The sequence below is a fragment of the Hippichthys cyanospilos genome, chromosome 3 (assembly GCF_059441005.1).
Source record: "Hippichthys cyanospilos isolate Australia breed blue-spotted pipefish chromosome 3, RoL_Hcya_1.0, whole genome shotgun sequence".
Taxonomy (NCBI): domain Eukaryota; kingdom Metazoa; phylum Chordata; class Actinopteri; order Syngnathiformes; family Syngnathidae; genus Hippichthys; species Hippichthys cyanospilos.
The window spans coordinates 16,031,828-16,053,799 of record NC_142371.1 but is presented as its reverse complement, the minus strand read 5'-3'; the positions used below and the strand labels follow the sequence as shown (position 1 = coordinate 16,053,799).

Genomic DNA, 21,972 nt, shown 5'->3' with positions numbered 1-21,972 from the left:
ATTTTTGTTGGTTTTTTTGCCGTAGGCCAATCGACAGCGAAGAAGACAAAAGCAGGTAAGCGGGCGGGGTCGCGGCGGCAGCGGGCGGGCCGAGGCTCCCCCTTTCAAACTTTTGCCGCTTTGTGGGCGCGGCGCGGCAAAAAGCTCAGTCATCTTTCACAGGAAGCGCAATTTGCGCGCGTGGCCAAGCGCGTTAACAGGCCGCGCTCACATGAGCCGCCGCCGCCGGCCGCGTCCCTCGTCGCGCTTGGCAAATAGACGGCCTTTTGACAAAAGCGGGCCGACGGAAGGAGGGTTAGGGTTAGGGCGGCCCAAAGCTTCCGCTCGGAACCCGGCCGTTTGAAAAGAAGCCCTTAGTAGACGGCGTCAAAGAGGAACACGTGACCAAACCGTACGGCCGGGTCACGGCATCCCCGGCCTCCGTTTTTTTCACGTTACGTTCTTTCGTCCCCTTTGCGGCAATTTTCCCGCTTGGCGATCAACGGCGAGGGTCGCGACCCGCGCGCTTGCTCGCGTTTGTCGTTCCGCCTCCCTCTTGAGGCGCTTTTAGGTAATCGCTCTTCTTTTCTGTCGGCGTCACTACGACGCCGGCCCGCTACCGGTCGGCGCGCGGGGTCACAAAGATGGCCGCCTAAAGACTTGATCTCACGTGCTTTGGATATCCTACTTTTTTAGTGCTTGATTCAAACTTTCTTTTTAGTTGTCCATGAGTCCCAAGATTGCTCGTGATGTTTTAAGAGACAAGTAAGACGATTCGTACGGAAACCAAGCTGGAGAGAAGCGATACTAAGAAAACTAGCCTAGCCTAGCCTAGCCTAGGCGGCCCTTACAAGCGTCACTCAAAGGTAAAGAAATCCTTGATATGTTTTTTATTTATGATGTGATTTAATTGTATGCTTACTATAGTATTTTGCTACCAATTTTGCTGTTTGTACCTGGGCTTTTGCACGCATTAGCTAATTACCATAGGTCTGGATTGCCCGCCGGACGGCCAATTCCAACGGCTTCATCTCGGAACCCGGGGGCCCGCCGCGCTGCGCGCGAGCGTTTGAATGAATAGACAAGTTGACAGCTTTGACCTCTTTGCGTGCCTAAATGCAACTTGTTTTTTTTCAAGCCGGGACTCCAAGGCAAAAGAGAAAGGGCGCATTCATGGGGCCGAAGCGCTGACGTCTGCTGGCCCGCCGTCCAATCGCGCGGCGGGCCTCCTCCTTCCTAAAAAGCGGGCGTCCCGCGGCCCGCCCGTCTCACAGGCGCCCGTCCACGTCCACGTCCGCGTCCGGCCCTTCGACAGCTGCGCCTTGCTCATGGGGTGAGTCGCGCTTGCGAGGCTGCCGCTTTTTTCCACGCCAACCTCTGAGAAGTAGCGCGCGGGTAACACCGGCCAAGATGTTCTTCACCGAGAGAGCGCTTAACATTCGTGGGAGTTGAAATCGGGGCTTCGGAACTCCCAAATATTGGGACCCTTGTTTTTTTTTCAGGTTGAAGCGGGCACGAATTTAGCGAACCGTGGTAAAGCAAACTTTTTGTTTTTTCACACCTGGCTGGGACATTGGAGGTGAGCTCGCTGGTTTCCAGCGGCGCCCGCTCAAGGCCGGCGGGCGGGCGGGCGGGGACCCTTTGGCCGGACGCGGGCCCGCCCATCACGGGGCGAGCCGCGTCACGCTTGAACCCAAAGCGCTTGAAAGGCCCGTTTGTGCCATTTGCACGCTGGTTTTGGTTTGGGCAGCTGACTGCCTCATGCCGCCGCCCTGCTGGCAGAGGAAGGAAGCCCAGGATAGGCCCGAAGCCCGCTTGTTTTGCGTTTGCCCCTCAGGCGTGCTCAAGCGCATTGGCGACGGACGGGAACATTCGTATAGAAATATTTTGATTCTCACATAAGTTCCCCTCATCAAAATAAAGTGCTTCCTACCCACAGGAGGTGACTTGCCCCCCAACCGCTCGCGTGTACGTCTAGAAAGACTGCGTCCGTCTGCTTCGCAGCCGCCAATTGTCCAGCGTTGACAAAAGAAGTGCTCTCGAGCCAAATCGGGGCCCGAAGGGCCAAGGGAAGGAAGGAGCTCGGCCGCCGAACTTTTTTCTCGCCGGGCGCTTTTGAATACTTTCCTTGTGAGCGGCGAGCCAAATTGCGCGCCTTTGACCATTTTCCTTGTGACTAGCGAGGCAAATTTTGCGGCTTTTCCCGGAGGCAGTAGTGCAAAGTCACCACGCGCCGCTTGGCGTCTCGTGCGGACGACGCGACGTCAGCGCAAGATGGCTAGCAAAGAAGCGCTGCTGTTTGCTGACTTTTAGCGCCGCTCCAACGAAGCTCCGTTCGGGGCCAAGGGCTTCCGAAAGGCCTTCCTCTCGGGAGCGCTCCTGGCACAGGCAAACCCGTTCCAAAGTCGCCCTTCTTACAGCAAGAAAAAAGGAGCGTCCCTTGGGCGTCTACGTCTTCCTCTGTTTGAGCGTCTTCCTCTGTTTGAGCGTCTTCCTCTGTTTGAGCGTCCTCCTCTGTTTGGCGCCCCCAGATTCGGCGAAAGAGGCGACACGTCGGCTCGACGCGACCGCGAGGTGAGTCGGGGCCCGGCGGGGCCGGCACGGGGGCCGGCACGGGGGCGCGTCGCGGGCGCCGCTCACGCGCCGCTCGCGGCTGCCCGTGTTCAGATGAGCGCGGTGCTGAGGCTCTCGCACCTCCCGCTGGTGCGCTCGGCGCTGCAGTCGCTCACCTCGGCGTACTCGGAGGCCAAAGGTCGCTACCCTCTGCTGGGCGCGGTGGGAGGCGCGGCCGAGGCGGGGGTTCGAAACGCCTCCGTGGCGGCCCTGAGCGGAGCCGCGCCCCTCATGCGGAGCCTCGGGCCTCAGAGTGCGTAGGCCGCCCGCCCCGGCGCCGCGGGGCTACCCCCCCCTACGCCATTTTCTGTTTTTGTGTCCGCAGTGGAGGTGGCCAACAGCTTTGCTCTGGTGGGCCTGGACCAGCTGGAGAGGACCTTTCCCATCCTCAACCAGTCCACCGAGGAGGTCGCCCGCCGCTTTCTTCTTCTTCCTGTCCCCGCCCGCTCCTTTGTGTCCGCGCGGGCGTCGCCAGCCAACCATTAACCCTCGTGCGGTATTTCGGGGACGTCCCGTCCCCGTAGCATCTCGTTGCGCCTCGTTGGGACTTTCCGTCGGCTTTCTTTTTGACGGGAAACGCTTGGGACGAAACAGATGCTCGTGGGCCGGGCCTGACGGTGCACCTCCATCCAGGTGGTGGGGCACCTGAAGGACGCTTTCTTCCTGACGCTGGACGACGTGCAGCTGTGGATGGCGGACGGGCTGGACGGCGCGCTGGAGCAGATGGAGCGTCTGTCTCAAGCCGCCCGGACGGCGGCGAGGCAGCTGCAGGACTCGCAGGTGGGGCGCGCCGCCTCCTCGGGCCTGGACGACGTGCTGACCCGGCTGGAGAACGCCAGCGCCTACTACATGCCGCTGCCGCCCACGCTGCGTGAGTTTGTACTAAGTCCGCGACGCTCCGCCGGGTCCCGCGCCGACTCGCTTTCAGCGCACGTAGGCACGTTGCGTCCAAACTTGGGCCGCGATCTTCTATGGCCGTCGTCCCGAATGAGGACGGGCTTTTTGTCCACTTTGGCCCATGGCAGTCAGTCCCGGCGACCGCGGTGAGCCAAAAGGATCTTCAGAGTCCATAAAGAAAAATAGCGTACGTGGGAATCGTCCCTGACGGCCCGAGCCCGCGTCGGCGCCGCGCCGGCTCCCTTCGGGCTGCGTGAGAGTCGCGGCCCGCGGTCACGTCCGCTCGAAACCGGCTCGCCGACGCCGTACGCGGACAGACCGGCTTGAAGTCTGCGCCTGGACTTCCAGGAGCCGGCGGCTTGTGAGACGCCCGGCCCGTTGCAGGTCGCGAGTGGGAGATGCGGGTACAGGAATACGAGGACGAAGACGAGGACGACGAGCCCGGCCCGTGGACCCGCGTCCGCGGCCTCCTCCTCGGCATCGGCCTGCAGCTCTACCACCGCATGGTCAAGGTCCAGGGGCAGCTGGAGGACGCGGCGGGAGCCTTGGGGGACGCCGTCCAAGCGGTACGCGCTTAGCTGCCGGCCGCCAGACGTTTGCGAAAAAGGACACCGAGATAGTCGCACGTTTTACTTGAACCGTGGCCGGCGGGTCCGGGCCAACGCGCTGACCGCGCTGGGCGTCCCCTCCGCAGGTGGGGGTGGGGGCCGTCCTGGACCTGCTGGGGGAGCTGCTGAGGTACCTGCAGGGGCTGCTGGTGGCGCTGGTGTACCGCGCCGAGGGCCTGAGGGAAGGCGGCCTGGCCCTGGTCCGCCAGCGGGCCGTCACGCTGGCCGAGCTGCGTCCCGTGCGGCAGATCCGCCAGCTCCCGTTTCAGGTGCGCCGGCTGCTGGGGGACCTCCGGGAGCTCTCCAAGATCCTCCTGCAGCTGCTGGTCAACGCCACGCCGCTCTACGAGCTGGTGAGCGCCGCTCGCTCGCCTCGGTCGTCCGAAAGGGGCCGCTCGACTTAAAAGTCGGCCGGCGGCGGACTTGCGCTCGCGAGGCGTTGGAAACGCGTGCTCGACGCTCGGAGGCAAACTTTTCTTTCCCGCGTGTGCCGCGTCAGCTCCAGCGGCCGTCCGACAAAGAGGTGGAGGACTTCCTGAACCAGGAGGACTTCCGCGCGGACGGCTCGTCCCGCCGCGGCTCGGCCAACAGCCTGTTCCTGAAGGCCATGGACGGACGTCCTCGTCGGCGCAAGAGTCTCTTCTCCAGGGCCGCCCGCAGCCCGGGGCCCGACCCCGCCGGCGCCTCGGGCCGCCACTCCGGCCCGGACCCGGAGGCGGAAGCCCCGCCCGTCCCTCCGGACGGCGCCGGCCAGCGCCGTCCCTCGGCCGCCGAGCTCATCCTGACGCCGCTCAAGCAGTTTGTGTCGCAGAGCCAGAAGGCCTTCGAGTACCTTAACCCCAACCCCGCCGAGGAGGCGGCGGGTGCCGCCGCCGCCGACTGATGCTCGCCGCCCCCCCCGGTCGCCGCTCCGCCCTCCCGGATCGGGACTCCCGTCTCCGGGCCTTCGTCTTGTCCGACGGAAGCGCGGCGAAGCCGCACCGGGCCGGGTTCCGCTCGCTGACGCAACGCCGCTCGCTCCCGCTTGAACGCTGGTACCGCCCGCCGGGTCACGCGCAAGGACCGACTTTTCAACGTTGCCTATTTTACACACGGGGGAAGGAGTCCCGCCCGTCCCCAAAAGCACCGACCCGGATCCGCTTCGTAGCGCCACTTTGATCGGCGCCGTCCCCCCGATCCCACGGCTTTGGGCCGCACGCCTGAACGTTTCGCTCAGGCTGCGGTCCCGGCCGATCGGGAGGCCGTCGCGGGGGGGCAGAGGTCCCGATACCGCGGAAGGTCCCCGCGCGTGCGCCCGGCAGGCCCCGTCCCCACGCCCGCTCCTTCCGAGTCCGACCCGCCCGCGGTTGGCAAAGGGGCCGCGCTAGCAGCTAAGCTAACGATGCTAACCAAGCACCGCGTGATCGCGTCCTCCAATAAAGCTTGTCGTGCCCTCACGGCCCGTCTGCGCCACTCCTTTCCCCTATTCAAGCAGGTTTGACTTGGGCCTGGCTCAGCGAACGCTTTTATTTGCATTCCAACGTTGGCGCGGATGCCTTGACGTGCGGCGCGGGAGCCGGCGGGGCAGAGAGGCGTCTTTTGGAAGGGCGTCCGGGCGGGGGCGTCCGGGCGGGGGCGTCCGGGCGGGGGCGTCCGGGCGGGGGCGCCGGCCTAGCGCTCGTCCTCGCTGGAGTCGCTGATACGCACACACGCAAACAAAAACAAACGCGGCCGTGACTAGTCCGGAGGCCGCATCTTTTGCGCTCGTCCCTCCCCGGCGCGAGCCGCGCAAAAGATGGCCGTCCTCCCGCCGAGCTTGCTGCCCACAATCAAGTCGAGGTTCTCCTTTTGAGGAGAGCAACGCGGAAAAGATGCAGGACGGCGGCCCGCCCCCGCAGCCTTTTTCCCCGTTGCTCGGCGCTTCCATTCATCCGACCGTTTCTAGACGTCGGACCCGTTTCGTATTTCATTATTGCGGGCCCGCTTTTCCCATCCGCGCGAGCGTCGGCGAGCGATCCGTACTCACGGCTCCTCCTGGCTGTCCTCCTGGAAGGTTTGGGGTCGCGCGCACACGTCGCACCTCCCGCCCACGCTCTTCAAGCACTCCTTGCAAAAGACGCCTGCGCCAGAGTCAGGTGACCCGCGAGGGCCGCGCGCGGGGCGGGGGCGGCGGCCTACCCGGGCAGCGCGGCGCGTCGCAGGCGAACGGCGCCAGCCCCGCCCCTTCGCCGCAGCCCACGCATATTTTGGCCGGGTCGCCTCCTCGGCCCGTCAGCCTGGCGGGAGAGGCTCCGTTAAGTAAGGCGGGCAGGCGATAACTTCTTTTGTCCTCCTTCCCTCCGCACGTCGGACGTACTACGGCGTCGTCTCCTTCCAACTTTTGGGAAACCAGCAGGCGAATGCGTGCCATCCCAAAACGATTGGCATTTTTTCAAATTTGCCCTTCTTTTCCTGGCGCCACCGTCGCTCGGTGTCGACGTCTGCGCAAAGCCTCTCTCTATTCTCGTCGACGGAAGCGAGCGGGCCGAAGCAAGGAGCATCCCGAAGACGGCGGTCGCGAGGCGGAACGGCGGCCCCCGCCCCGAGGCGTTCGCACCGTGGCAGCAGGGCTCCCAGACGGCCGCGGGGCTCGGTCCCTCCCGCTCGCGTCCTGGCGGCCGCCCTCACCAGGGCCCTTCCCGCCGCCCGCCGCTCGTCCAGGATCATCTGGCGAAGGCAGCGGAGCCGCGCCTGAACCCACGGCGGGCGGCCGTCAGGTCGGCCAAGGGGCGCGCGCCGCCGCCGCCGCCTTTACCCTCTCCGTGTCGGGGTGGAAGTAGGCGCAGATGAGTCGGCGCGATCGCTGCACCAAGCCTCCGGCCAGCGCCACCAGCAGGGCGGCGCCCAATAGGAAACCTGAGAGCGCAAGCGGGTTGAGGCCGCGCGCCGCCCGCCCCCGCCGGCGCCGCCGCGTACCCACCTAAGGCAAAGTAGTCGTCGTAGCTGGGCTCCGAGGGAAGGAGCAGACACTTGCCCCCCGCCACAGTCACGTTTCCCGCCTGCAGCACGTTGAAGGACGCCGCCAGGTCGCGCATGATGTCAGCCATGTAGCCCGCCCCCTCCACCTCCACCTGCACCGTCACCGGAGCTGCGGGGTCGCAGATGTCCAGATATTCCCACGCCCCAAAGCCCCCACCCACCTAGGAGGGAACTCTTTCCGGAGCAGGAGGGGGAGGCGCCCACCCCCGTTCCCTGCCACAAGAGGAACGGGCGTCCTCACCTCTAGCCGCGACGCCCCCGCGGACCTGCCGGTGCACCTGCTCCAGCAGCCAGAAAACCAGGAAGTCCAGGGCCACCAGAACGGCCGACATCAGCATGTGCCGGGACACCCAGGCCACGCCCACCATCACCGCCCGACTCTCCCTTCCGCTCAACCGCAGAGACACTGAAAGGGGACGCCGACACGGGAAGGACGGGGGGAAGCCGGAGGCGGGCGTCCCCCCCCCCCCCCCGCCGTCTACTCACGGGGCTTGACGTACAGCCGGGACTCTCTGCGTGTGATCGGCAGGACGGAAGCGCCGCCCTCTGAGGTCACCTGACGGTCTAGCTTGACAAACTGAGCGCTGATGTAATTGTTGTCGAAATTCAGGCGCGTCAAGTAGTTGCGCTGGTAGCGGGCGGCCCTGCGCAAGGACACGCGGTCGGGCGGGCAAGCGGGCGGGCAGAGGGCGCACTCACCTGATCAGGGAGTAGGTGAGGAAGGCCAGCCCCGTCCACACCAGCGGTCCCCTGAGCGCCGCAAAGATCCTGAGGTCCCGGGTCATCTGCTCCAGGACTCGCTGAACCGTCTCCTGCTGCGAGCGGCTCACGTTGACGTCGGCCTCCAGAGTGGCCGACACCGACAGGTTGAATTCGAAGTGGCTGCGCATCAGCCGGAAGGCCGAGACGGCGGCTGCGCCCGGGGGAGAGAGCGGGGTCAGGGCAGGGCCGGCCGGGCCGGGCCGGGCCGGGCCGGGGCGGGGCGGGGCGTGTCGGGCCGGCGCACTCACGCTGGGCCAGTCGCTTCTTGAGCTGGGCGCCCACGAATGCGGGGATGCTGCAGAACAGGGTGGCGGCTGCGAGGCGGCAAGTCGGGGTCGGCCGCGGCTAAGCTAGGCTACGCGCTCGGCCCCGGACGCGCACCTTTGGCCACCTCGCAGAGCCACGCGAAGCCGCTGACGATGCGGCACAGGAAGTCGAAGTCGCGCAGCCGAGCCGAGCAGTCGGCCCGGGCCCGGACGAAGACGGCGCGACACTTCCTGTACGGCGAGCCCAGTTTGGCGTTGCACGCCTCGCCGATGTCCGCCAGGAAGTGAAGGACGTTTCTCAGGGTGCGAGCTGGGGACACGGCCGCTCAACCGTTGGAGCGGAGCCCGCTCGCTTGCGCGCCGCGCGGCCTCACCCACGTGGCGGATGGCGTCGCTCAGCGAGCCGATCAGCTTGTTGACTCTGGTGGCCATGGCGGCGGCGTTCCTGCCGATCTGGCGGATGTGCTCCAGCGCACCTGCGAGGGGTCGCTAGGCTGTGCTGGGCCGGGCCGGGCCGGGCCGGGGGGCGCCTCTTACCCAGGAGCGGCTTGGCCGCATTCTTCATCAGCTGCCGCGTCTGGTTGGCCGCCAGCTCGGCGCCGCACAGCAGGCTTTGGGCGGCCCGCTCCGTGTTCTCCAGCGTGTTGGCCACCGGACCCGACACCAGCACCGACGTGCTCGCCAGCAGCAGGAAGTTGCGCCCGTGAGCTGCACGGAATTGAAAAATCAAGCAATAAATAGTGTTGGCATTTCCCTCCAGAAATGCACTAGACCGTCGGGATTGGCCGGCGCGCAACGCGGTGCGTTCAGCGTGCCTCGGACAGAAATTGTCCGCGGGTACGCTCGACGCCACCGGTTAGTTTTTCTCGATAGTCAGTCGAGCGGAACGGGACTCGCCGATAGAGATGCGACACGAGACGGACGGCGCGGACACTGACCCGAGCACAGCGACGGCAGCATGAGGCCCACGGCGGCGCGCGCGCGCACCGACGCGCCCATGCCGAAGGCGGCGGCGGCGGCCACGGCCAGCGTGGCGTAGACGCACGACCACAGTGGCGCCCCCTTCAGAAAGAGCGCCGTGGCGCCGTAGCAGGAGGCCAGCAGCAGCCCCGCCCCGAAGGCCAGCAGGCTCCGCCCCGCCCTTCCAAGCTTCCCGCGCCAGCGGCTCGCTCGCCCGCGGGCCCAGGAGATGGTCACCGATCGGAGCGCGCTTGAAAATCGCAAGACGCACACAAAGGCCGGGATCATCTCGGCCGCTTTTCGTAGGCCGATGACGTCATCGCCAGCTTGGCGTCCGGCCGGCTTTACCCGCTCGCGCGTTGCCGCGGCGACCGGCGGTCTCCGCTTCCGGCCATGACGCGTCCGGAGAAAGTTCCTCATTCGCGTCCTCTCGCACGGTCCTCCGCGCGTTCCGCCGTGCGACTCAAAGCGAAACGTGCCCTCATGTGACGTCGCGGCCGTGTCACACAGCCTCGCGGCGGACGGGCGGCCGGGCGGGCGGGCGGCCGGCCGGGCTCGCTCAAGAGGATGACGATGACGACGATGATCGCGGCGACCGGCGGCAGCGAGACCAGGCCTCGCGACGCGCAGCCCCGGAGCAGTGAGTGCGCTTTCGCGCGCTCTGCCTCGCCGCGTCACTCACGCCCCCTGCTGGCCGCCACGTGCCCGGCAGCCGTGGAGCACGTCGTCGGGCGCCTCCTGCCCGCTTGTTGCGGCCGCTTCCTCGTCGGCCAATCGGAGGAGCCGCTCCTCTGCCGCGTCATCCTCCGGGCCCTGTTTGGCGCGCTGAGCGGCGCGGGTAAGCCCTCCGCCCAAAAACGAGAAACAAGAAGCAGACAAATGTCAAACAAAGACGGAGTCCAAGCGAGCGCTCTATGCTTCGCCGTGTTCTTTGGTCTCCTCGTGCCATCAGCCATGTTCGCCGCCATCGCGCCGGGCCTGCCGCTGCCCTTTCACCTCAAGCTGGTGGTGGGATGCGCCTTTGGGGGTGAGCCTCGCGACTCGACGAGGAAGACGGGGACGCGCGCGTGACCGTGACCGTGGGCGTGTCCAGGGGCGTGCGTGGCGGGCGGGGCCTCGTCCTCGGCCTTCCGGTGCGCCTGCCTGCTGATGCTGCCCAGCATGCTGGGCTCGCGCGGACGCGCCTTCCTCATGCTGCTCGTCCTCTCCTCGCTGTACTCGGGTAGGCGCCCGCCCGAAGCCGTCGCGGCGGCGCTCGACACGGAAGGGGCCCCTTCCGTGTCGAGCGCCGCCTCCTCCCAGAGCCCGGCCGAAGAATTGGGACGAACCGCGTTTTCTCCCCCTTTTCCCAAAACGTTTCCCACGTCGGCCGCCGGGCAGGTCCGGTGTCCAACATCCGGCGCAACGTGGAGACGGCCGCCGCGTCCCTGACTTGCAATCTGGACCTTCAAATGCAGAACGCCAAGCTGCTGTGGCGGGACGCCGTCAAGCCCTTCCTCAAGGTGTCGGAGGAGGTCGCGGTAAGTCACGCCAAACGGCGACCAAACGGGGCAGGTCCGCCCGGCCTTCCGACTCCTCGACCCGTCCGGAACGCCCGCCCGGCACGCGCCGCTTCTTTCCGGCTACTCCGGCGAGCGGCCGCTCCTGCGGGGCGCCCTCGGGCGCGTTCGGGAGCGCGAACGGCCGCGGCGCTCGGGCCGGGAAGCTCGGCCCACCGGCGTTGTCGCCCGCGCCCAGAAGGGGGAAGCCGAATACCGGTCGGAAAGTCGCGACGCCGAACGGGCCTTCGCCGCCGTCCGGGAGGAAATGCTGAGCCGCAGCTCGGGCGACCGAGGGGCCGGCACGCAGGAGCGCTTCGCCCGCAGCACCCTGGCGCAGTGCGACGGTGAGCCCTCCTCGCCGGCCCCCGACCCGCTCCCCCTCATCGGCCTCACCGGGTCCCGCCGGCAGACCTGGTCCAGCGGGGCGTCGATCGCTGCGCCGACTGGTTCTCGCGCAAGTGGGCCGAGTGCGCCAAAGCCATCAAGGTGCCCGTCATCAAGCAGGTCCTGTGCCTGCCCATGAAGTTCAGCTTCCTGTGCAACATCATGAGAGGTGGGCCGCCGCCGGCCGCCGGCCGCCGCCCGCCACCCCGGGCGCTTCCGGCCACCGCCCCGAGCTTTTCTTTCTCAGTGATGACGGGCTGGTGCAAGCAGCATGTCCCCGTGGAGAAAAACTTTGGCCAGCTCTACGATCACCTCAACAATTCCATGAAACTTCTGAACGGCGAGTTTACCAGCAAGCTGCTCGTCAAGGTGGCCCCGACCGGCCGCGCCGGGTTCGCGCACGCGCCCGCGCGTCCAACCGTTGTCCGTGTCCAGGAGCACGAGCGGCAGGGGGCGCTGGCGGGACAGGTGCTGGACGGCGACTTCTCGCGCAACCTCCGGGCCTCTTTCCGCCGGCTGGCGGACGGCACGCGCCACGTGATGGACGTCCTGCGCCTCGTCATGTCCTTCGCCTTCCTGTCCGTCTTTGCGCAGTGAGCGTCCGGCCGCCTCCGGCCGCCTCCGGCCGCCTCCGGCCGGCCGTGCCGCGGGGGCGGCCTGAGCGCGTCCCCTGGCGTCCTCAGGTGCCTGGGCTACGTGCGGCAGTTCCGAGGGGACCTTTACTTCGACAACATGTACCTCACCAAGTACTTCGGCATCATCGACCGACGCAGGAAGGCGCTGGTAATCCCTCCGCCGTCCTCTTCTCGATCTCGCTCGGCCTCATCCTCACCCCGGCGGTGCAACTTTGGTGGTCGTCCGCCGCCGGGCGTAGCGGATTGGCGGGGGGAAAGGAAAACTTGTTTGACACGGCCACAGCAGTTGGAAAAAAATTTGATTCCGCTTGATCGCGTTCTGGGGCCTTTGCTGTCTTGGCCCTTCGATTGAGCCCCAAAAGTTCAAAACCAGTCCAAATGCCCGCGCTCATGGAGCCCCACAGGCGTCAAAGCGCAGTCCTGGAGGGCCGGCGTCCCGACGCGATCGAGCTCCCCCTCGTGCCCGTTTGCGTTCAGGGGAAACTGCACCTGCTGCCCCTCGCTGCGTCCGAGAGACGAAAACTCGTGGACCCTTGGAGCCCCAAGATTCATCTGGAAGAAGTCAAACAAGTGGTGGGCTCGCTGGCTCGCTTGCCCGACTGGCATCGCGCTCGCACGCGGGGCGTCCTAAGGGCGCGCGCGCGCGCGCGCAGCTCTCAAGTGTCTTTCAGGTGTTGTCGGCACTCCTCCTGGCGGCGGTCCTGCTGACCGTGGACTGGTCCGTCTTTCGTGTTCTGGACGCGGTCAGCAAGCACACGCACATCACCTTCAACTTCACCAGTAAGATGGGCGCCTCGGCGCACAAACGCGCGTCGGCTGTCGGCGGTCACGGCCGCGGCCTCCTCTCAGGCAGCCAGGAGGTGGACATCAAGGTAGACGGCGCCTCCATGCTGGCCCGCCTCCTGCGGAAGAGCTTCTCGGCCTTCAACAGCTCGTCCGCCGTTCGCGTGCTGTCCGACAACCGGCGTGAGCGGGCCCGGGGGCGGGGAGCCGCCGGCGAGCCGCGAGCCGGCTGACCCGCGAGCCGGCTGACCCGCGAGCCGGCTGACCCGGTCCCGCCCTCCCCGCAGGCTGCGTGACTCCGCCCACCTCCCTGGCCGCCTCCGTGTACGTCAGGGTGGCTTACTGCCTCCTGCTGGCGGCGCTCTTCGGCTGCCTTCAGGTCTACGCCAACCGCCTGCGCAGAGTCATCGCCGCCTTCTACCACCCGCGGGTAAGCCCCGGCGCGCCAACGCCGCCCTTCTCGCCGGTCTCGACGCCTTTCCCGGCCGCCGGGCGCCCGAACGCCGTCGAGCTCGCGGAAGCGCGCGGGGGCGGGCGGGCGAGCGGCGCTGACGTCCGACACGTTCCCCATCCGTCACGCTCGGTCCGGCGGGAAGGAGAAAAAGCGCATCGTGGCGAGCGGCCGCCCCTCCCGCCGCCAAAGCCTTTGGCGAGGAGACACGTGCCTTCCGACCGTTGCCACAAGCGCTCTTTGTTTGCGCCCGCGTCACTTTGATGAGCCAGCAAAGCGCAGCGGCCGGCTAAGCCCGCTCTCCCGTGACCGCCGGCCGGCGCGTGACGTCGCCGCGAGCCCCTTTGAGAGCGAGAAGCCCGGGACCCCTTGGTCCGCCGGCGGGCGGCAGGGCTTCCCGGCGCGAGGGTCCGCAGCGCGGATAGACGACGCGGTGCGCTGGGGAAAAAGAGCGCGCTACCTCTCTTGTCCAACGGGTGGCGCCAACTAAAAAGCCGAATGACAAAACATCCAACTCTTGTCAGCTCCATACTCACAAATAGATTGACTTTATTGGAGCTGCGCCATCCATCCGCTTCCGCCGCTTCCCTACTTTGCGACGGGAAGCCCGCTAAAAGTTCACGGGCCGAGAAGCGCGAGCGTGGGCGGGCGCGGGCCGAGAAGCGCGAGCGCGGGCGGACGCGAGCCTCGCGGGCCGCAAAGCGAGTTGACGCTCAATAGGAACACGCGGCGAGCGGCGGGACAAAAATGTGTCCGGACGGGCCGGCGGCTTTACGGAAGGCTTCCCGATCGGGTCCCCGCGCCGGCAAAAGGGCCGAAGCGCGGAAAGTCTTTCAGAGCGTTATCTTCCTCCGTCTCACAACGGGCGGCGTCTTTTGTCTTCCAGAGGGAGAAGACCAGGATCCTGTTCTTGTACAACCTCAGCCTGCACAGGAGGATGTTGCGCAGGCCCACGCGCGCGCTCCGCACCGGCCCCGACGTAGGCACGCGCGCGCGCGCGCGGAGAGGAAGGTCGGCGTGCACTCTTCTCATCACGTGCGCGTCCGCAGCTGTTGGAGCGTTTGTGCGGGATGTGCACCAGGCGGCGGAAAGCGTCCCGGGCTCAGCTTCGCAGAGTGTAGAAGGCGCCGCCCGGACTGCAGATAAACTCATTTCAAACACGCCGTTTCCGTGTTCACTTCTTCATGACGTGGGCGCCAAATCGAGACGCCGCAGCCATTTGATCTTGCTTTTCTTTGCGCTTCACTTTGCTCCTTGAAAAGTTGTGCAGCCACATGTTTGATTGAGGCATTTTCGTTGCATTTATTTTGAATATATTTGTAATTCACGGATTCAAAGTGAATTTTATGAACACGCATATGCACACGTATATGTATAAATACGCTGCGTCCCGCGTTTCGAGCAAATGTAGAAATAGGTGACACTGTTTTTAACTCGTGATTTTCCCACTCGAGGATAGATTTCCCTCCATGTGGCCTCGGAACCACATGATTTTCCCACTCGAGTAGACGCGGCCTCTGAGCTAAAACGAATTGGACAGCCGCCTTCTTTAAGAAGGAAGGAAAACGAATCGCGCTTTTATTTTGAAGGCTCGACCGCAGAGTGGAGTGGCTGGTGTCCGAGAGTGACGTCACCACTCGTAGAGCGGCTTTAAAAACGCCAGCGGAGGCTCGGAGGCGCGACGACCGTTCCACATCCGTCGGCTCCGACGTCCGACATGCGGGCCGGTCCGCGCGCGGCGACCAGATGACAGCGCAAGTTTGGGCGCCGCTTCTGCTGCTGCTGCTGCTGCTGCTGCTGCCCCTGCTCGGCGGAGGCGCGGGGACCCCGAACGTCGAGCCCGCAGGTAAGCCTTTCGGCGGGACTAGAAACGTCGCGCAAGTCGGCCGGGTGAGTTCGGCGTCGCGACTTGAATTGCTTTGCGGCAAACGGCGCAAAACGTGCGCAAAACGTGCGCAAAACGTGCGCAAAACATGCGCAAAACATGCGCGACGCGGAAAACCGGAGCAAGCGTCCCGCAGACGAGAGCAAGCGTCCCGCAGGCGAGAGCGCGCCCTTTCTGTGGCCAAGTCGGCCGCGCAACAAGCGAGCGGGTGGCTCGCATCGCTCACGGCGCTCGAACGTTACGAACGTCACGTTTTCTCGTTTTCCTCCATCGTGAAGGCACTTCGCCTTCCTTCCAAAGACGAGAACGGAGCCGAGCTTCGCGGAACACTTTCTTGGCGGCGAATTCGAAGCCAAGGCGGTCGCGACTGCGCACGTGACGCGAGAGTTGGCTCGCGCTCGTCGTGTTTGGACCGTTGCACTCGCTGACGCGCGCCGGGGGGAGTCGGGGGGGGGGGGGGGTCCTGGCTGAGTCGAACAGCACGGCCCTCCGAACCGGACGGTTCTATCCGCACTCTTCAAGTAGCGCTAATCAAGCTCGGCGTTGTTGGGGGGCTTCGGGGCTTCCCCGTGTCTGGCGGCCGACTTTGCGTTTGCATTGCGTTCAGGAGAGGCGGAATGGCGGCGCCCCCTGCTGGAGAAGACGCGCCCCTTCGTCTTGGTGGGCGGGCAGAGGCGGAGCCTGAAGGAGGCGCTGCAGGTCAGAACGTGTCAAAGCTTATTCACAAGGTTTGGATTTGATGGCCCTGACCTAATTGGTTCCGGCGGGCGGGCGGGCACGCGCGCGCGCGCGCGCGGAGTGCATTCACACTGTACTGTACTGTAAACGCCAAATGTCCGTGGGTGTTGGTCATCTTCATCGCGAATACGGGGATGATGTAGTGCCTCGTGAGTCGCGTGACCTCACAAAGGTTCCAGAAAGGAACGTCCGAGCTCACTTCCCGTAGAAATCCCCGGACCCGCCCAAACGCAGAAAAGACCAGCGGAGGGGGCGCCCGACCGAGCGCGTCCCCGCCTCCACCCTCTTAGCGGCTTCTCCTCAGGAGAGGCTCACGAGCGAGAGTCGTGCGGACCGGCCGCTATGCGTGTTTTGGAGAAAACCCGCGCAGGCATGGGGGGATCATGCAAACTAAACAAGGCGGGCGTGTCGCCGTGCCGCCCTCATTCGATTCCAAGCACCAAAATAGCCCAGCTTGCCGTCAAGCGCCCGTGTCTCTGCAAAGAAGGGGCGATTGGACACGCGTTGGGCGCGTTCAGTCGGTGGCGGCCCGGCCCGGCCCGCTCTCGTGGTTCCGCTGGCTTGTGGACTCTGCTTGAAGCCGCTGCCGTTTTCAGGACGGTCACCCGGAACGTCTGCGCTGCGGCCTGAAAGTCGGCGGAGAACTCCTGATCCTGGAGCTGCGCAAGAACCGGTGAGCCGACGCAAAGGGGCCCGCGCCTGGCGCGCGTCGAACGCCGCCGGCCGAACGCCGCCGGCCGAACGCCGCCCGCCGAACGCCGCGTTTTGTCCTCAGCCGCCTGTTGCCCAAGGCGCCCGACATCTTCTTCTACCTGGCCAACGGCACCGGCGTGTCGGTGACGCACGAGCCGGCGGTGAGTGGCCCGGCGGAGCCGGCGCGCGGCCAACCCGGCTGAGCGGCTTTGTTTGCGTGCGCAGACGCATTGCTATTACCACGGCGACGTAAGAGGCTTCCCCGGCTCCCGGGCGGCCGTCAGCACCTGTTCCGGCCTGCGGTGAGTTACCCGACCCCTGACGGATTAGCGGATTTGCTCCGGCGCGATCCTCCGTTGCGCGCCTGGCGTTTTGCATCTGTCGCGCCGTATTCGGGGACCCGTCCCGCACGTCCTCATTCGGCCGAGGCACGGAGCGCAGGGATTGGCGGAAGAGCTCCGGGCCCGGCGCGCCGCGGCTCCTTTGCGCCGCTCGCTCGCCGCTCCGTTACGGCGCGAGCGCCGCAAACGGGAGATGAAGGCGACGCCATCTGATTGGCCGCCCGCATTCCGATCGCCCCATCGAACCGAACGTACGCCAGAGCGAGTGCGAAGGCGGTCCCGGAGCGCCGCTTCCTCGCGGATATTTCACCTCCTCCGAATCGAATGAAGCCTGCTGGCCTTGGTCGGAACGGGCCGCGTCGGAGGACGGAAATGTGAAAAACCGCCAAGGGTAGCGAGCGGCGTTCCGGGACAGGGCTTAGACAGCCCCGATCTGCGTCACGTGAGCGTCCGAGAGAAGCAAATCGAGAGAGGGAACGTTTGGTGAACGGGTAGAACCTCGCTCGCTCGCTCGCTCGGAAAGCCGTGACGTCGTCGTGACGGTACGTCTTCCTCTTCAGCGGCGTGATCGCCCTCAACTCCTCCTCGAGTTTTGAGGTGGAGCCGCGGGAGCGCCGCCCGCTGGGCAAAGGGGGCGGGGCCGGAGGAGGTGTCGAAGAAGAGGCGGGACAAGATGGAGACCACCTGATCTTCTCTGGCGCTCACGCGGCGGATCGGGCCGGGAGAGGCTGCGGCGTTCCGCACGGCTCGCCGTCGCAAGCGCGCATCACAGGGTAAGCTGAGTGGCGCTGCGCCCGAGCGCGAGGAGCAGCTCTCAAAACGTTGGGATGGGCCAGCTCCCTCCAGTGTACGTCTGGCTAAATGCTTACAAACTTCTGATTTTTGGGGTATTGGCGTATAAGCCTGCGCTCCTCCACCCTTTGTTGCAAATCGCACCTTGGAAGGAGAAAACGTCGGGCGCCCTCCCATTTACATTGTGTGTAGGCACAATCCTTATAACATGAAAGAATAGAACGATAGAAGCATTACAAGTCACCAAACGTTCGAGAGGGTAGTCAAGCCCTGTTGAAATTCCAAACGTTTTTGACCAACTGAACCGTTTCGAAGCTGAAATGTAAACACGCGTCGACAGCAGTTGAAAAGTTTCCAATGCGCGCTCAGGCTTTGAGAGCATCACCTGGTGGCGTGGGTGCGCAATCGCAATTCACAAGGCAAAGGCGAAGCCTGCTCCCCGGGGCTTGTGGGGGGCGCACCCCACTATTTGAGAAGGACGGCATCTTTGGAACACATATGAGGTTTTGAGCATTTAGTCTCCGAAGCTATGCGCAAATACGTTTGAGGAAGTTCTCCGGTCCAAAACCAATGCGGGCCGGCTGCCCGGAACGTATGTGGTCTATGCGCAGAGCAAGAGGGACATTTTGTCGGAGACCAAATACATTGAGCTGGTGTTGGTGGCGGACCACCAGGAGGTACGAGCGCAGCCCCCCCCCCCCTCCACCTGCTCCCCCGCTTACTGCACCAAGCCATACTGTCGTTGTGCAGTTCTTGAACTACCAGAGGAACAACAAGACCATCATCTACCGCCTGTTGGATGTGGCCAATCAGGTGGACTGGGTGAGAGCTCGCAAGCCGCCGGCGCCGGAGCCAGGAGCACTGTGAAACCGTGTGCGCGCGCATGCGCCAGTACTACCGGCCTCTGAAGGTACGTGTGGCGCTGACGGGTTTGGAGGTGTGGAGCGACCGGGACAAGATCCGCATCGAGAAGAACCCCGGCGCCACACTCAACAACTTCCTCCTGTGGCGAAGCCGGGAACTCCTGCCCCGCCTTCGCCACGACAACGCTCAGCTGGTCATGTAAGGGCGCCCGCCGACTTCCCGCCCGCCGGCCCGCCGTTGAGCTTGCGCCGGCGTCGCGCAGGGGAAGCTCCTTGGACGGCACCACGGTGGGCATGGCGGCGCAGGCGTCCATGTGCTCCAGAGACCGCTCGGGAGGCGTCAACGTGGTGAGTGGCCGACGCCGTCGCCGTCAGCCCGGGCGGCCGTCGCGACCGGCCTCCGCTGTGAGCAGGACCACCTGGTCAGCGTCCTGGGCGTGGCGTCCACCGTGGCTCACGAGCTGGGACACAACCTGGGCATGAGCCACGACACCCGCGAGCGCCGATGCGGCTGCGCCGACCGGCCCCCTTCGGGCGGCTGCATCATGGAACCCTCCACCGGGTGGGCGGCGCCCGCCGACGCCTCGGCCGCTTCCTCGCCGCCGGCCGCCTCCTCGCTCACCCGGCTCGAACGGCCCGCCCAGGTTCCTGCCGGGCCAGCGCTTCAGCAGCTGCAGCGCGTCGGACCTGTCGCTCAGTCTGCTCCGAGGGGGCGGCATGTGCCTGTTCAACGTGCCGGCGCCTGAGCGCCTGCTGGGCGGACCCCGCTGCGGCAACCTCTACGTGGAGCCCGGCGAGGAGTGCGACTGCGGGACGCCGGAGGTAAGCGGACGCCTGCGGCCGTCGGACGGCCCCGCCCGCGCCTGACCTTTGGGGTCGCTCAGGAGTGCCGGGACCCCTGCTGCGACGCGTCGGCGTGCCGCCTGCGCCCCGGGGCCGCCTGCTCGTCCGACGGCGTCTGCTGCCTGGACTGCCAGGTGGGCGCCGCCCGCCCTTCCCCGAAGCCATTGGCGCCGCCTCAAGGTCCCGCGTCCTCAGCTGCGGGCGGCGGGCTCCGTGTGCCGCGAGCCCGTCGGGGAGTGCGACCTGCCCGAGTTCTGCACGGGCTCCTCGCCCCGGTGCCCGCCCAACGTCTACGTTCAGAACGGCGAGCCCTGCGAAGACGGCGCCGCCTACTGCTACGACGGAACCTGCGCCAGCTTGCGCGCCCAATGCCGGACGCTCTGGGGGACCAGTAAGCGGCGCCGGGCCGAGCCGTTGCCGGCCGGGCGTCCTAACGGCGCTGCTCTCGCCCGCTCAGACGCCAGCGCCGCGCCGGCCGTCTGCTTCTTGTCCGTCAACAAGCAAGGAAACAAATACGGCAACTGCGGCCAGCTGGCCGACGGCTCCTACGTGGCGTGCGCGCCCAGGTCGGCGCTCGCTCGCGCGCGCGCGATCGTTTTCGCCTCCGGCGTGTCATTTCGCGTGCCGCCTCTGCTTTTGGCAGTGATGCGCAGTGCGGCCGGATCCAGTGCCAGGGCGGCCTGGAGCGCCCCCTGCTGGGCAGCGACGCGGAGATCCTGACCACCACCGTGCGCCTGGACCTCCGAGACCTGGTGTGCCGCGGGACCGTCTTCCACCTGGGCGACGACGTATCAGACCCCGCCTTCGTGGCCCAGGGCACCGCCTGCGGGCCCGGCAAGGTCAGGCGTCGGGAAGTTTCAAAGCGAATCGGACGCTGGTCGTATTTCTTCCGAGTGGGGCGGGCGTCCGGAGCCGGCGGTGACGTAGTCACAGTCCGCCGACATGTAAAAGCAGGGTCGTGGTTAGGGTTAGGGTCAGGGCAAGCGAGCTTTTTCTGGAGAGCTCGAGCCGACGCTGGCCAGGTAATAGAAGGAACGCGTCCCTGAATCCCCGAAAGCAATGGAGAGAAGGTCCCCTGCCGGTTGTGTCCAGTCCCGTCCGCCAAAACGTGTGTCGGGCGGGGCCGGTTGCGCACGGCCGTGAGAAGGTTACTTCCGGCGACAGCCAGGGAAACTGCCGCCGCGCCGCCGGCTTCAATTCCGCAAAGGCGACGAGCGTCGCCAAACATATGACGCGACGCGAAGCCGCGGATGAGGCGTAGCCTTTGCCCCCTGACCTCTCGAGCGTCTTTCCAGGCCTGCTTGGAGCACAAGTGCCGGGACGTGTCAGTCTTGGGCGTGGACCGGTGCCGCAAGAAGTGCAACGGCCGCGGCGTGAGTGGCGGCCGGCCGGAGGGCCCGCGGCGGCGGCGGCGGCGGACGGACGAACGCTCAGCCCCTCTTTGCCTTTCAGCTCTGCAACAGCAACAACAACTGTCACTGCCGACCCGGGTGGGCGCCGCCCGACTGCGCCTACGCCGGCCACGGGGGCAGCGTGGACAGCGGACCCGTGGGCGCCGCTTCACGTACGCTCGCAACGCTTAGTTGAGACCGGGCGGCGCCGCTTCAAGTCTGTTTTGCGCACGCGCAGAGTCCGACCCGGTCCTGGTGGCCCTGCTGCTGCTCCTCCTGGCGGTGGTGCCGGCGCCGCTCTTGTTGCTGGCTCTCCGCTTCCACGGGTTCCGCCGCCTCCGCCTGGCTTTGGGAGGCGTCAAATTCTCGCCGAAATCCTTACGCAACCGGTAAAGCCGCACCCGCGTAGCCACGCACAAATACTGTATGTCACCCACGTTGTGCCTGTCGCGCAGGACGCCGGCGACGGAGCGCGGTCCGGACCGAGCGCGTCCGATGAGGTGGGTCGCCGGGGCGTCGCCGCCGGACGTCCCCGGGATTCCGCCCCTCCAAGAGGTAGGCCGCGCCCGAAAGGTCAGAGGCCGACGGGAGGCGGTCAACTCCGCCACTTGCTCTTTTCTCTCCCACCAGCTTGGCGACAGGCCCCCCCCTCCCGCTAAGCCGCCCCCGCGGCCGCAGGTAAACCGTCGCTGGCCGCGCGGACGGAACGGACGCGTGCGCGGTCGGGAACTCGGCGGCCGCCGCTTCAGCGAGCGCTTCTCGAATGTCGACTGCGCCGGAGAGCGGTCTTTGTCGACGGCGTTCCGTCTCGGGAGGCCCTCATCCGGCACGTTTTGGGCGCGAGCGAGCCCCCTCCCGCGCAGCCCATTCAAACGGGAAGCTCTGCCGACGCTCGACGGGGATCCCGATCGTTTGAACGTGGCGCGCGGGAGCTGGATGAGTGCCCCCCAAGATGGAAGTTGCCCGGCCCCGATCTAAGGGTCACTGCAGGTCGCGGGGCTGACAAACTGATAAGGCGCCACAAACGGTGTCGATCGTCAGGCATATTTCACGCGAAGGCTAGTAAAAGCAGCGATGGCCAAAAAATGCTCAATGAAAACAACTTTGCGGGCCACCTGCAACGATGCCGGGTCTGGCCCCGGGGCCTCGGGTTTGACGCGGGCGTTGCGGGATCGCGGCCTCCCGAACGCTGTCGTTTCGTTACGGCGTTTCGGTACGTTTCGGTACGGTGACATTTTTCCCGCCTCGTTTGTGCTTGTGACTTCAGCGGTCCCGAAGTCGTCCGGCTCCGCCCAGCAAGCCTCTCCCGCCCGCCCCCGCCGCCGGAGGCCTTCAGGTAGGAACCGCTGTCCGGAGCGAAAGCCGCATGAGCTCCTCGCTCCGAACGCCGTTGCCCAGCGCTACGATATTCTAGATCGTGCAAGGTTTGTAAAGTGGCTATTTTGGGGGGCCGACGTTCGGCCCGGGAGGGAACGGAGGTCATGGCGGAGGCCTCGCTTTCATTCGCGGGGCGGGGGCGGGGGCGGGGGCGGGGGCGTCTGCGTTCCGAC

General features: G+C 66.0%; 4 protein-coding genes across 27 annotated transcripts; 3 read left to right on the top strand and 1 right to left on the bottom strand.

Moving 5' to 3' along the window:
* Positions 1 to 141: 141 nt before the first annotated feature.
* On the top strand, positions 142 to 5,533 carry plin6 (perilipin 6). Of its 2 annotated transcripts, XM_088412087.1 has the most exons (8): positions 142 to 1,312; positions 2,511 to 2,553; positions 2,647 to 2,845; positions 2,918 to 3,000; positions 3,226 to 3,463; positions 3,874 to 4,055; positions 4,184 to 4,450; positions 4,597 to 5,533. In XM_088412087.1, the coding sequence occupies exons 1-8, from the start codon at positions 1,053 to 1,055 to the stop codon at positions 4,978 to 4,980; spliced, it is 1,656 nt and encodes a 551-aa protein (XP_088268213.1). In that variant the 5' UTR covers positions 142 to 1,052; the 3' UTR covers positions 4,981 to 5,533. The 2 variants fall into 2 exon arrangements, with proteins under 2 accessions (XP_088268213.1, XP_088268212.1); XM_088412086.1 differs by having other exon boundaries at positions 2,511 to 2,845.
* Positions 5,534 to 5,583: 50 nt separating this feature from the next.
* dcst2 (DC-STAMP domain containing 2) lies at positions 5,584 to 10,343 on the bottom strand. Of its 11 annotated transcripts, none has more exons than XM_088412079.1 (15): positions 9,431 to 10,340; positions 9,061 to 9,332; positions 8,660 to 8,830; positions 8,497 to 8,598; positions 8,238 to 8,432; positions 8,105 to 8,151; positions 7,794 to 8,007; positions 7,581 to 7,738; positions 7,336 to 7,500; positions 7,036 to 7,203; positions 6,871 to 6,971; positions 6,673 to 6,806; positions 6,255 to 6,352; positions 6,103 to 6,182; positions 5,584 to 5,772 (listed from the first exon to the last, which is right to left on the bottom strand). In XM_088412079.1, the coding sequence occupies exons 1-15, from the start codon at positions 9,500 to 9,502 to the stop codon at positions 5,590 to 5,592; spliced, it is 2,160 nt and encodes a 719-aa protein (XP_088268205.1). In that variant the 5' UTR covers positions 9,503 to 10,340; the 3' UTR covers positions 5,584 to 5,589. The 11 variants fall into 11 exon arrangements, 10 of the variants coding, with proteins under 10 accessions (XP_088268205.1, XP_088268204.1, XP_088268202.1 ...); XM_088412078.1 differs by having other exon boundaries at positions 8,105 to 8,170; positions 8,501 to 8,598; XM_088412076.1 differs by having other exon boundaries at positions 8,105 to 8,170; positions 8,501 to 8,830; positions 9,431 to 10,341.
* dcst1 (DC-STAMP domain containing 1) lies at positions 9,217 to 14,231 on the top strand. 13 transcript variants are annotated; one of them, XM_088412064.1, is made up of 15 exons: positions 9,231 to 9,722; positions 9,795 to 9,920; positions 10,035 to 10,109; positions 10,176 to 10,304; positions 10,463 to 10,602; positions 10,820 to 10,967; positions 11,033 to 11,176; positions 11,255 to 11,376; positions 11,443 to 11,600; positions 11,691 to 11,790; positions 12,120 to 12,215; positions 12,296 to 12,422; positions 12,492 to 12,608; positions 12,713 to 12,855; positions 13,763 to 14,231. In XM_088412064.1, the coding sequence occupies exons 1-15, from the start codon at positions 9,650 to 9,652 to the stop codon at positions 14,132 to 14,134; spliced, it is 2,070 nt and encodes a 689-aa protein (XP_088268190.1). In that variant the 5' UTR covers positions 9,231 to 9,649; the 3' UTR covers positions 14,135 to 14,231. The 13 variants fall into 13 exon arrangements, with proteins under 13 accessions (XP_088268181.1, XP_088268177.1, XP_088268178.1 ...); XM_088412060.1 differs by having other exon boundaries at positions 9,219 to 10,109; positions 11,033 to 11,376; positions 12,047 to 12,215; positions 13,763 to 13,855; positions 13,926 to 14,231; XM_088412063.1 differs by having other exon boundaries at positions 9,225 to 10,109.
* A 391-nt stretch (positions 14,232 to 14,622) lies between these two features.
* On the top strand, positions 14,623 to 21,681 carry adam15 (ADAM metallopeptidase domain 15). Its single transcript, XM_088409603.1, has 21 exons — positions 14,623 to 14,722; positions 15,369 to 15,460; positions 16,096 to 16,172; positions 16,275 to 16,353; positions 16,418 to 16,481; positions 17,131 to 17,306; positions 17,937 to 18,002; positions 18,076 to 18,147; positions 18,218 to 18,387; positions 18,452 to 18,536; positions 18,602 to 18,750; positions 18,833 to 19,010; positions 19,073 to 19,165; positions 19,227 to 19,422; positions 19,489 to 19,597; positions 19,675 to 19,870; positions 20,327 to 20,404; positions 20,484 to 20,595; positions 20,661 to 20,811; positions 20,878 to 20,977; positions 21,053 to 21,681. Exons 1-21 carry the CDS (start codon positions 14,623 to 14,625, stop codon positions 21,398 to 21,400), a joined length of 2,691 nt encoding a protein of 896 aa, XP_088265729.1. The 3' UTR covers positions 21,401 to 21,681.
* Positions 21,682 to 21,972: the final 291 nt, after the last annotated feature.

Excerpts from the sequence above, each read along its gene's own strand:
- dcst1 (XM_088412051.1), top strand. The coding sequence starts at position 9,650 with ATGACGATGACGACGATGATCGCGGCGACCGGCGGCAGCGAGACCAGG. Across the intron at positions 10,110-10,175 it reads GGTGGGATGCGCCTTTGGGG|GGGCGTGCGTGGCGGGCGGG; the intron begins GTGAGCCTCGCG and ends GGGCGTGTCCAG. Across the intron at positions 11,601-11,690 it reads TTCCTGTCCGTCTTTGCGCA|GTGCCTGGGCTACGTGCGGC; the intron begins GTGAGCGTCCGG and ends TGGCGTCCTCAG.
- plin6 (XM_088412086.1), top strand. The coding sequence starts at position 1,053 with ATGAATAGACAAGTTGACAGCTTTGACCTCTTTGCGTGCCTAAATGCA. Across the intron at positions 1,313-2,510 it reads AGCTGCGCCTTGCTCATGGG|ATTCGGCGAAAGAGGCGACA; the intron begins GTGAGTCGCGCT and ends TGGCGCCCCCAG. Across the intron at positions 2,846-2,917 it reads GCGGAGCCTCGGGCCTCAGA|TGGAGGTGGCCAACAGCTTT; the intron begins GTGCGTAGGCCG and ends TTGTGTCCGCAG.
- dcst2 (XM_088412070.1), bottom strand. The coding sequence starts at position 9,502 with ATGAGGAACTTTCTCCGGACGCGTCATGGCCGGAAGCGGAGACCGCCG. Across the intron at positions 6,972-7,035 it reads CGACGACTACTTTGCCTTAG|GTTTCCTATTGGGCGCCGCC; the intron begins GTGGGTACGCGG and ends TTGCGCTCTCAG. Across the intron at positions 5,773-6,102 it reads GAGGACAGCCAGGAGGAGCC|CGACTCCAGCGAGGACGAGC; the intron begins GTGAGTACGGAT and ends TGTGCGTATCAG.
- adam15 (XM_088409603.1), top strand. The coding sequence starts at position 14,623 with ATGACAGCGCAAGTTTGGGCGCCGCTTCTGCTGCTGCTGCTGCTGCTG. Across the intron at positions 19,166-19,226 it reads TCTGCTGCCTGGACTGCCAG|CTGCGGGCGGCGGGCTCCGT; the intron begins GTGGGCGCCGCC and ends CCGCGTCCTCAG. Across the intron at positions 20,405-20,483 it reads AGAAGTGCAACGGCCGCGGC|CTCTGCAACAGCAACAACAA; the intron begins GTGAGTGGCGGC and ends TTTGCCTTTCAG.